Raw genomic sequence first — 13,311 nt, 5'->3', positions numbered from 1 at the left:
ATGTTTATAAAAATATTATGTCGCAGCTGAACGTTGGATTGGTGAGAAAAAATTACCTATCAAACGTATGGCCATGTGTCGCAAAGTCGAAAACAAAAGAGGCTGACTTTCGGGTATTTTTGTGTACTATAAAGTATAGCGGTGTGGAAGATCCAAAAAAAAATTGTTCATAGAAAAGGTCTTTGTCGGACGAATAAGTTATATGTTTGTATGAATTAGGACTTGTTAGGACGGAATAGCTATTTGTTCGGACAAAATAAAAGCTCAGAAAACAATCGAAAATACATGTATAACACAATATATTCAGATGATGATGTCACATCTATTGAAAAATATGGTTAATGAATCATACGATCAGAAATATATGACGCCCATTTTTATCAGTCCAATGCGCAATCCTGTTTATCTATAGCAAGAAACTGCATTCCGGCATAATAACGACCAATTTTGGTTTGTTTTTGTGCTGTCTAAGCCTAAAATAAAGTTTCGAATTGACTTATTTGTCCCAACAAATATCTTATTTGAACAAACAAATTTTAATCGTCCATTGGAAAGAGTTATTTCTCCAAACAAATAGCTAATTCATTTGAACAATTCTTATTTGTCCGAACAAATCCTTATTCGTCCAAAAAAATGAAATATCTGTCCAAAGAAATAGATAATTCATCCCAAAAAATCCTAATTCGTTTGAACAAATAACTTACACATCCGAAAAAATAGCTAGATAAGTTTGTCCGGACAAATCCCAATTCTTCCGAACAAATAACTTTTTTTTTCGAACGAATACCTTATTTGTCCGAAAAAATAAGATTGTTTATATGACCTTTACACGCCGCTGTTATAAAGTGCCCATCGAACAGTACCTGTGAAAAGAATATGCAAAATGTATATGTTTGCGATATGAGAGCAATTAAAAAAACACACGAAAATTAAAAAGTCATCAGTTATGTAAATGTGTAACTTCAATTGAATTTTAAAGAATTGAAATGCTATATCTTATGGGATATGTTAAAGTTCTTGCAAATATTTGTGCTTTGACTGTTTATGCGTACTATATTTTTCAATAAACAAAAAATCAATGTTGATCTAACAACTTTCAAAGCCGTTTTGCTGCATTTTTGGAAAATGTATAAAAACAAAATTTTTATATAAAATATTCTTAGAAATAGTTACAGTTGAATAATTGATTTTTCTGAAATATTTATCAATTTAAATATATTTACTACTACCTAAATACAATATTTTGCCTATGTATTAGTAAAATATTTCTGACATGATACATGCATTCTCATGACTCCCCCATTCTTCCCCCAATCTCCATTTCCTACTTTTCCTCTTTTTCTTTGCCTTAAAATTGTGCAAAATATGCTTACATATATTGTATGTGCAAATGAAATTTATTTCATATTAATAAAGAAAAACTAATTCAATATTTACTCACATGGAATTGTTTTTAACTTAGCCATTATTTGCCAACAACCAGTTTCTTGGAACACACCCCACATCTCAACAAACCAAACGACATACAGGTACAATGAGACCATTCAATACTTGTGTTCTGAGGGATATTATCTGCAAGAAAATCAAAAGAGAAAATGCACAATGAATGGACCACTCGAACCTCCTTTTCCAAATTGCACAGGTAAATACTTTTGGTTTTTAATGTTTCGGTTTGGAGTTTTGTTAGATAAGAAGGACTGCGAACGACAACGCCTGTTTCCTGCCTACATTTAACATCCAAATATTTTAGAATTTCTGTCAGAGATATATTCAAAAACAAAGTAATAAAAAAAAAATTATATAACCAATTCCTATTGTTTTTATTATAAAATAAAATTTGAAGTCTATATTTTTAAACAAAAGTTTTGCTCATCGGGGGGGGGGGGGGGGGGGGGATAATTGAAATCGGCCTCTATGAGTAAGGAAAGTATTATTTAGCGGCTGGTATGTCGGTAAAAATCTAATTATCACATTTTACGTTAGATATTAGAGAAACTTTAATTTTATTTCATATTTTTGTTAATCTTTTTTGAAACGTTAGAAAGCAAAATTAAAGTTTAGAATGTATTTTGGTCTGAAGATATATGTTCTCCCCCGTGAACCAACCATCCCTTTAGTATCAATATGCTTAATTACAATATATAAAACGCCTCAAAAGGAATTTTTGTTTCTGGAGGGTATAGATTTTTTTAAAATCCATTTTTTGTTAGTTTCTATTTTGAAACGAGTTATTGTAATATGTTAAGATACCGTAAATCTGGAAATTTTTACGTCGATTAATTTTTGCGAATCCGGGTCATTAAGCTATTTATTAATTTTTAGGTTTTAAATTTTGCGAGTTGTCATCGGCGTTTAAAATAAAAAGCACTCAATCATTAAATGTTACACATATTTGACATGCACAATTTTAGCTAACCTTCGGATCGTATATTACGGCCACCTCTAATTTTCTCACGAATCGTACACGTTTATCAACTTCATATTGTATCATGCGAGAGTTGATGTCTGCAATTTATTTCTGGTTCAAATTACCGATATATACAATAGCAGCAGCAAATATAACAACACTGCCTAAACGGGTATCTTGATACAGATTTATAGCAAGATAATTATCCCAATTAGCAGTCCACACCCTCATATGCAATGGTTTGTGTACACTATAAAAATATTGGAGGGTCACATGTCAAACAAAGGTAATGTTTTCCAGTTTCGAGCGAGTGAAAATGAGAAGAAATGGTGGCATTCAGCGAGAAATTCAAAATACTGTACGAATTTTGTATTCCGTGAATTTTGGTGTCCCGCCGATACACTGTGAATATGTTTTAAAAAAAATAAGGCTACATTTTGCGTAACGCTGGTACATATCTTATATATTTGAGAAATAAAGTACGAGTTTTTGTGAGTGTTGCAGAATAACCTCCGAGGTCGAGAAATGTTGTTTTGAAATATAAAAGCAGAGGCGTTAGCTGAGGCTTTTATATTTCAAACAACATTTCAAGACCGAGGAGGTTATCCTGCAACATTAACGATAACAAGAACTTTATTTTCATTCTATTAACAGCCCAGTATTTCTCCTATAGAGAGACGATTTAGGTCATTTTGACGGCTGTTCCGTGTAACTCCAATGGTTTTGTTAGTAATGTTTACATGTGTATCGATCAAAGGTCAATCACATGCAGACGACAGAATTATTCTTTGGATTTTTAATACTCTATTCTTATTTATAAAATATCTTTGAATCAATTTCTAATATTTTAAGGGCAATTTAATACGATTATTACTACTACACGTTATATATTTTATGTAAAAACACGCAGTGAAAATGTGCAAGGGGGGTCCTTGGAACAGCCGCATTGATCTCTTAAAAATAAACATTTGAGGCAATACACATCGTTTTGACTGGAACTAACACGTAAAATTGACATAGTTTAAAAAAAATTTACGGTTTGAAGTTGTACTTTAATGGTCAGTGCGAGACAAATTGGTATTTCTGATCTGATAATTTACTGATGACGTTCGTGGTATATTGGAGAATAATGTCCGCGGCATCTCTTTGATCTCGGCAATAACTGTAGTAGAATAATGAATCACGCATGAATACAATGTCGTCAGTATACATGTATACTAAGGTAGACATGAGAGGTGGGTTCCCTGAACGGCTACTCGCCAATTAGGCAACTCTACAATCATGAGGCCCTTTAAGGGGCAGAGGTAGAGTTTACCTGTGTTTACCTGAATAGTTTAATTTCTGATAATTTATCATGATAAATTCATTATTTTCTTTATATTTTTAGATATTTTAAAAGTTTAAATGTATTATTCATTTGAAATGTTTTATGAAATTACTAATTAGCAATATATAATTCATGTTGAGATCAAATCACTGAATTCTGTCTGAATGTTTAGACTTACTCATAACATTATCTTTCATTTAACTCTAAATATAATATGATTATGATAAAAATTGTCACATTGAAACTATATGATAATTATAGAAGTATTCAGTAGTATTTAGCATATCAACTACTGTCAAATGCATTGCTTTTCTGAACATACTAAATCATAATTCAAGCTGTGAATTGAAAGAACAACCCAAGCTACAATATTGTATATATACAAGGATTAAATCCAGAAATCATCATTCCACATCCATCATGGCAAATGCACAGATAAACGTAAAGTTCATCACCAACAGGATAGGCGGCCAAAACCTTGCTTTCAACGGATACATATACCGCATTCATCGTAGAACAGCCAACAAGCTCTTCTGGCGATGCACTGCGACAGGATTTTAAACGAGCCTTCCAACAGAGAACAACATACCAACAGAATTCAAAAGACAGCCCCACACTCACCCTGCAGACAACACAGACGTTATAGCCAAACAGATAATGAATCAAGTCTCCAAACGATGTACAGATGAAGTAAAACCCATCCCCTCCTTATTCACATAAGAACTCAACGAACTACGAGACAACGAATGGGACAACACCACAAGAGAAGCCGCCGAGAGGTTGCTCACCTTCACCACAGCAAAGTCAACACTCTACAGAGATAGAAGAAATCGGACACCATTACTTACGAAGTCAGTGCCCTAGCAGATTTTGAGACCGCCGTTCACAACTCTATCCGAGAAGTGTTTCCTGGCTTAACCACCAAGGGATTTTCCCCATTTTACCCAAGCAGTAGGGGGAAAGGCACAGCTGATAGGAATACAAATTCCCTACAAAGAAGACGACAACGTGAAGAAATTGATAAAAGAGGTGCAGTTCTCCCCCTCATCCCCTAAACAGCATCGAGGACGTTTGGTTTCAAGCCCTAGAAAATAGAGATGAAGCTGACCTGACAGACGTGTCAGAGACCTTCACAGATTACATAACGGAGCAGTGGATTAATGACGACAGATTTTTGTGGAACCACTTCGGCACCGATGGACCACGCACTATTAACAGTTTAGAAAAGCTGGCATGGAACATTGAATAGGATTGCACAGCACGCTCACCTCAACATCTACACCATCATCAAGATCTTCAAGGACATACAGAACGCCAAAGAAATTCTAAGTATCCAGAGAAGAGCAGGAGGAACCGTTGTCCACCATCTAAGAAATATGCTACATTCAGGAGGAGACTGCAGACGCTGAAGGAAAGATATTAAGATGGCATCATCGACCTTATGACATTTGCAGACATTGCATCAGGACTACTACGTTTGGTATGAAGATCTAGTGCAATGATTGATATTGCTCTTAAATAGAACAGTGTTTTGTTTGTGGAAATAATATAATTTCAAAATATTTATCAAATTATGCATGCTACAAAGTTAATTGTTAATATTGAAATATTGCTGCTTTGTTACATGTAAATACTTATTTATAATGCCTATACCTAAAGAGTGCTATTTGTTTTTAAAAAATGACTCAAAGCTAATTGTTTGTTTTGCTTAAATAAATTCTAACTTATATAAACATGCATGTCTATACATTGTTATTTGAATAAAAAAAATTCAAAAACTGCATTATTGTTTGTGCTTTTAAAAAACCTACTTTATAGGAACATGCTTTAATTTTAATGAATTTATGCTTTAAAAATTGATTAAAGAAATACAGGTGCTCACAGGTTAACTCTACCTGCACTCCTTTAGAGGGCCCATAATTGGCCAAAATATGTGGATGTTTGTTTGGCGAGTAGCCATTTTGGGAATAAACCACATGAGGCTGCCAGTCAATCAAAGATACATGTACCGATTTGAGTGAAGTCCTTCTCCACACGCTGGTTATTTGTTCATTTTTTAGGGAAAATATTTTTGCGAATGCAAGAACGTACAAATACGCCAAAACAATACTACAGTAGAAATTTCCAGATTTACCGTATGTCTTATTTGACTGTGAAATGTATTTACAAGCTGGAAAATGAATCAAATGTCTCATTTAAAATTAATGGTTACTTCAGTTACAGTGATAATTGAAGTTTGTTTTGATAAGAATTAAAATTTTAAAATGTAATTAATTAAAAGCAAAAAAATATCATATTTTTGTCAGACAGATAGATAAAGTTTATACAAATGTGCTCATTAATTGTCTTTTTTCGAGAAAAAAAAATGAATAAAAACCTATATAGATTAATACGAGGGTTAATCCAAAAGTAATGTCACAGATGTGATAAAATCGTGAAAAATCCGCGTAAAGTGACAAAAACTTGTGCTTTAAGATATCTACCTTATTCAATAAAGATCTGAAAATTTTAATGCATAATGATAATTATTTCTGAAGATAATATATTTTGTAGAGCGTGAAGCAAGGACAGTCGCCGCATGCTAGCGACGTCATTTCTAGGTCTTTGGCGTTCTGGTAGAATATCGTAATTTAGTACTCTATAAAAATTGGTCAATATGCTCTATTTTTTTTTTTTTTTTCATTTCTTTATAAAGTAACTAATTACTCTTTTTGTAATCGATGGAGTAGTATATTGGATATTATTTAATGTGCGATCAGTTTGCCGAGGTCTTTTCAAGAAGTCATGAACGTAGCGTATGATATAGCTCATGACGTAAGAACCTACTAGTTTTACCTTTTCATCAGAGCGTATAATTATCATCTGTCGTTTTAGTTTATTTATTAACATGTCATATGGTTTTATTAGATATTTGAACCACGTTTAGAGTACCCTGTTCACTCGCTCTCGCTTTAAGGTTGATATATCAATTTCAGTACATTTCTAGTGATTTCTATCCATCAAAGCAAAAAATGCCTCGTATTACTATTCGCCTGCCCAGTCCTTTAACTCCTTGATGTATAGACAAAAGGCATTGCATAGATATCCGAAATGGACGGTAACGTTTCCTATTTTTTTTAAAACAGTTAGAAAATATCTATGATATATCTATTTCAAAATAATGTGGTGTTTGGTTCTTTCTTCGAATTTTTAAACATGTAATTTATACTTAAATACAAACCATTAAAAAGACGTAAATTCATGATGCGGCGATGTCACGCTTAATCATGCTATAAACTTCAATATCTTGTTAAGTGTTCAACGGAATATAATAAAAATTTACCTTCAAATTAGAATTTTGATAAGGAACATTTTGATGTATTACTTTATACAATACAGCGCCATTGTGAAACACGGTGCATAATGTGACATTACTTTTGGAAAAGGAAAAAAATGTACTTTGATATAGCTGGACGGTATTTTCTAAATATAAAACTAATGTGATAATTTTTCTAAAAGGATAATCTATGCCAGGTCTATCTTTTCGGGGGGAAATCTTTCAAAGGCCCGCTTTTTTGTAGGAATGTACCTGGACAATCATCTTATTGTTTTCATTTTGATATCGATCTGTTTTCATAATTCTAACTTCAATTACTTCTTTGAATATTGTTTGCTCTATAACGCATTTGGCAGTGCAGACAAATTAGCTATTTTTTATAGCTGAATATTTAATGCCTATCGCTATATTAACTTAATTTTTTTTTGATTTAGCAGATATCGTTGCGTTGATTTTTAAACTTTACGCTCTTTGATGGTGATATGAATCATAGATGACACACCAACAAAAAATATGTAAAATAATTGCATTAAAAGAAGTGTAAGCTTACACGTCTCTTAAAAAACAGTTAATTCAATACTTAATGCTTCTTACTCTCGAGATATTTATCTAAATGTTTTAATTAAATGTTTACATCATTTAAATTGATTGTAACATTTTTAGCATGTTGTTAGTTAGAGTTTGTATGTAAAACGTAATCTCTTGGAACACTAATTCTTCCTAACATAACAAATTATAAATACAATTTTTTAATTGAATACATCGGGGAGTTGGGGTATAAATGAATCCCGAGCTGCTACATGTCATCAAAATAAATCTTATTTATAGATCGTTGGCTAAGTAGCGATTTTAATGTGATGAAAATATTGATTAATTTCTGTTAAAACTTTCATGAAAGAAGCGTTCTTGTCTCCTATCACTTCCAAACATCTACCGGCAACTCTGATATCCCCAATACAGTGTATATCCGTTTTTTCTTGATGCCGTATTTATCTGCTACTATTTATATATTGTGCTAATTTTTTTTACTTGCTTGACAAAATACTTTCAAAGTTTAGAGATCATTTTTACTAGTAGTTAACAATATTGAGAAAGGTGGAGATTTTTTATGTGCTATTAAAATGTATTAAAGTCTGTTTAACCGTTAACGTATCGTATTGAATTGGGCGTGTACGATATTTGGCGGAGATTAGTTTTTAAACACGTTGGCGTGGATTTGAATCACCGTATTCCTGAAGATGATTATTCTTATTTATATGTGCATGGCATTGAGCGATGTATTTGATTCAGCGGAATCCACCAAAATCGCTGAATAGATCTAGAATACACAGCTAAATGTAGTATCTTTATAGTATATTTGTTACCATAGTTCTTGAACATTTTGCTTGTTAGAGGTCATATGCAGAATTCCAGCTTTTGAACAAAAGGAGATACTCATTCTAACTAACGAAACAGATCATAAATACAATTCAACCATACAATTTGAATGCAAACAAGGATTTAGCTTGAAAGGATCACAAAAGGCCACATGTCATCAAAATGCATCTTTTTGGTTCATTGACGGCACACCAAAATGTGAAGGTAATGCTTTATTTAGTTCAAAATCACACTCTAAACGTATCTGGAACTAAGATATCTTCAATATGTGTCATATTTATCTTTTTCAATTTTTTTTAATCTATTATTCATCGAGGGTTTTTTTTTCAGAAGACTTTTATCTAAGGGTTGTCTTTGTTTTATATCATTTCTGTTTGAAGTATTTGTATCTTCTGTTTAAAAAATATCAGATAGTGAGCGAAATCTAGTGGATAAAGAATTATGTTCTATGGTTAATACTCACACCTTATGCTTCTTTTATATATGCTAACTTAATAAGTTCTTGAACATTTTGCTTGTTAGAGGTCATATGCAGAATGCCAGATTTTGAACAAAAGGAGATAATCATTCGAACAGACAAAACAGATCATAAATACAATTCAACCATACAGTTTGAATGCAAACAAGGCTTTAGCTTGAAAGGATCACAAAAGGCCACATGCCATCAAAATGCATCTTTTTGGTTCATTGATGGCACACCAAAATGTGAAGGTACTGCTTCATTTCAGCTGTTTAAAGGATACATTGCAAATAATAATTGAACTGACCTATAGGAGAGATGAATTTCCTGCAAAAAACACTTTTGAAAATCACAGTTTTGTGTTATTATCTATCGTATATATTTCTAAATTTTCGAACATATCATATTGCTCTTGCGATTTTAAAATTAATTTTTAAAGTTTGCACTAACAGAATATCTCCTATTAAAATGGTATATTTCTGCATGATTTTTGGTCAATATACCATTGAGGTCTGACCTGACCGTACAAAAGTTTGATAAGATATTTTGATGGGATTTGTTCAAAGGAATAAATTGGGATAAAAAAATGTTAGGGGCACCCTGGCCCTGGGGTCGAGTTTTTAAAACAAAAATCGACAAAAATTTCGAAAACTGATTTCTATCATAATGGTCCATATTTACACCAAAGTGTGTATGTTCTGGAAAGCTCAGTAGAATACACCGCGTGATTTTATTCTTCCATCTGATGGCATACTTTTTTCTTTTTTAAATTTAACGGCATTTATAAATACCTTTTCTTCTTTTTTTCTGCAGAGTTGTGGTTTTTTTTTATTTAATTTCGATTATTTCCTTTAATACACATCTGCTTTTTGAATTAAAGATATCGATGGAAAAAGTGCATTTATATACTTTAAATGTTAAAGCAACCAACCGGAAAACCTTAGAGGAAGCACGCTTAATTTGAGAAAAAGAATCATTCACTCTGTGTTAATCAAAACATATGCAACATACAAAAATCATGCCGAGCAAAAAACTGTTGCGTTTGCTTTTCCAGAACATCTATAGAAAATGGTACAATTGAGAGAGAGGTATTGCAAAGAGATGCAGTTCGTTCTTTGCATGGAATGTGTCCTTTGGTGACATTTAATGCCACAAATGCAAGAGGAAGATTTATAGATTAGAAAAAATGGGGGTAGGTCAGATAGAGTTTGAAATCCGTCCCCTTGTCATCCCGGCACCAGGTATGTCCCTTTATACAAAGGATGCAACTGTCAAAACGGAAACAGTTTAGTTGAATGTACGGTGAATGATGATAGTGTCCGAACGCCTCGTACAGATCCTTCAACATCTATATAGATCACTCTTTCTGTTATTTCTGTTGGAAAAACTAAGGCAACGTGCATTATTTGCCGTAAAGAGTCAAAGAGTTTGCGACCTTTGAAATCGCATATAAAGAACATGTATCGTATTATAGAAAGTAAACTGAAAATGAAATTCAAAGATAATCAAGTAAAAAGGCGACCATTACTCATACTGTTCAGACTGTGAAACTTTTATTTCAATTACAATACACTATGAAAACTAGAACCTTAGAGTTTACTGTGTAAAATCAAGAAGTAAAACAGAAATCGATATTTTGTTGTAAAGACGGAAACCAATACTGGTCCTATAGGCCAGTTCAATTGTTATTCTCAAAAAATATTTTGTATGAAAGAGGTATTCCTCCTCACATCATGTTCAGAAATCTGGAATTCAGATTTCTCTAGTTGTATGCATCTAGACCAACATGTCATAAACATTTTTTAACTATTTATTTAATTATTGTGACATTTACTATAGACAAACACATCTTTGCATTGTTCCTGCTAAATGATTCAGCTAGAGAATATATTGGTACTATTTTACATCTTAAAGACCATTTAATATTACAGTGCTTCTATTGTGAGAGTTGAGAAAACAATCCAGTCCCATATTATATCCAGCTGTATCCTATACTGCAAAAAAGCTCTATCCAATCATATCATATCCTATAAGAGTTTATCAAAACGAATTTTAAAAAAAAATTATTTAACTAGACACGATCTCGTTGCGAGCAAGGAGGAGGTCTTCCGTCTGATTTTAGAATTTGAGATACATGTTCGATCTTGATTTTGCTATTTAACAGCTAAACATGATTTAGAATAGAAAAACAGGGTCTACATTCTAAGGGCCAGATACTATTTTGTTTCAGGTATAAGAGCTTTGTTCAACTAGTGTTTAGAAATTCGTCACCGACCTTGAGATATCTGAGAAAAAAAAGTTTTAGGGGTCAGTCCCTTACCTCCTTATTGGAGCCGCTGAACCAAATTTTGAAGGTTGCATTTTGTAAAGTACATCATTTTGAGCATCTTTTCTTCTACACTGCATTTCAAAATATTTTCATTTTTGAGATATAGCTGGTTTATGGACTCATGACCCCTAAAAGATCCTTATTCCATAACACATGAATACATCATTACATTACTTGGATACAGAACTGTAAGATAAACATATTTGCTTCTATAGCCTTTCATTAAATTTCCCTCAGTAAAGAGCTACAGTTGAAAATTTTTAGAGCCCTTTAGTTCCCTAATTCTAGGGGTCAGTTCCTTTTTTATATCAAATAAAAGGTCATTTAAATCTCAACACATTTTGTTCAACAACTGTGTAGAAATTCGTTACCGTTTTTGAGAGATATGGGAAAGAACGTTTAAGGGGCTGATCCCTTAACTCCTTATAGGGGCCGTTTAACGAAATTTTGAAAATTGCATATTATTTAGTACACCATTCTAAGTATCTTTTCTTCTTTACTGCATTTCAAAATATTTTTCCTTTCTGAGATATTGGTCATCAAAATTCTATAATTTTGGCCCCTAAAACCCCCTTATTATGTAACACATGATAAAATCATTACATTGCTTGGATACATAATTGTAAGATAAACATATTTGCTTCTATAACCGTTCACAACATATCCCTCAGTAAAGAGCTACAGATAAAAGACTTTAGAGCCCTTTGGTCCCCTTATTTAAGGGGCCAGCATCTTTTTCTCGATATCAAATAAAAGGTCATTTAAATCTCAACACATTATGTTCAACAACTGTTTAGAAATTTGTTACCGTTCTTGAGATATATGGGAAAGAACATTTTAAGGGCTGATCCCTAAACTCCTTATAGGGGCATTTTAACGAAATTTTGAAAATTGCATATGATTTGATACACCATTTTGAGCATCTTTTCTTCTATATTGCATTTCAAAATATTTTTCCTTTCTGAGATATATGTGATCAAAATTCTGGACTTTTGGCCCCTAAAAACCCCTAATTACAAAACATGATAAAATCATTACATTGCTTGGATACATAACTGTGACATAATCATATTTGCTTACATAATCGTTCCCAAAATATCCCTCAGTAAAGGGCTACAGATAAAAGACTTTAGAGCCCTTTGGTACCCTAATTTTAGGGGCCAGCCCCTTTTTCTCGATATCAAATAAAAGGTCATTTAAATCTCAATACATTTTGTTCAACAACTGTTTAGAAATTCATTACCGTTCTTGAGATATATTGGAAAGAACATTTTAGGGGCCGATCCCTTAACTCCTTATAGGGGCCGTTTAACGAAATTTTGAAAATTGCATATGATTTAATTCATCATTCTGAGCATCTTTTCTTCTATACTGCATTTCAAAATATTTTCCTTTCTGAGATATTGGTGATCAAAATTCTGGACTTTTGGCCCCTAAAAACCCCTAATTACGTAACACATGATAAAATCATTACATTGCTTGGATACATAACTGTTAGATAAACATATTTGCTTCTATAACTGTTCACAAAATATCCCTCAGTAAAGGGCTACAGATGAAAGACTTTAGAGCCCTTTGGTCCCCTTATGTTAGGGGTCAGCCCCTTTTTCTCGATATGAAATGAAAGGTCTTGTAAATATAAACTTTTTTTTCATTTCATGTGTTAACAAAATATTTTTCAGAAAAGAGGTAAACTAAGAAAACCATGAAAAATTACGACGTTTTTTTAGTCTCAATTTTCGGGACCAGGCGAGCTTTAACGCCTTTTGAGCATGACAAATATGAATGCCAAATTGCACATCTACAATCTCTTGTCTACAATCCCTGAAAGTTTGAACTCAATATCTTTTACCGTTTAGGAGGAGATCCCTGGACAAGCCGACCCTCTGAAAATCGCTAAAACGTCATTTTCTCAAGAACGGAAATGACGTCATCAAAATAAAAAAAATGTATATTAAGTTCGGACTAATATCTATTAGATCTGAAAGTTTCACGAAAATCGGTTCAGCCATTTCCGAGAAATCGCCTGCACAAATTTTGTAAGAAGAAAAAAAAGTAATACTAGACCTATTTTTGTCTCCAACAAAAAGGAAGG

At 32.7% G+C, this 13,311-nt stretch overlaps 1 protein-coding gene across 1 annotated transcript in view; it reads left to right on the top strand.

Moving 5' to 3' along the window:
* The window catches only part of LOC128168357 (uncharacterized), a 97,645-nt gene that overhangs the window by 66,123 nt on the left and 18,211 nt on the right, over positions 1-13,311 (top strand). Inside the window, exons 10-12 of the mRNA XM_052834602.1 lie at positions 1,463-1,642; positions 8,443-8,631; positions 8,950-9,138. Coding sequence (XP_052690562.1) covers positions 1,463-1,642; positions 8,443-8,631; positions 8,950-9,138 — 558 coding nt within the window. The remainder of the gene's footprint in view (positions 1-1,462; positions 1,643-8,442; positions 8,632-8,949; positions 9,139-13,311) is intronic.

The sequence above is a fragment of the Crassostrea angulata genome, chromosome 10, assembly GCF_025612915.1.
Source record: "Crassostrea angulata isolate pt1a10 chromosome 10, ASM2561291v2, whole genome shotgun sequence".
Taxonomy (NCBI): domain Eukaryota; kingdom Metazoa; phylum Mollusca; class Bivalvia; order Ostreida; family Ostreidae; genus Magallana; species Magallana angulata.
Note: the sequence above shows the minus strand (reverse complement) of the source record. Positions and strands in the feature narration are given on the sequence as shown.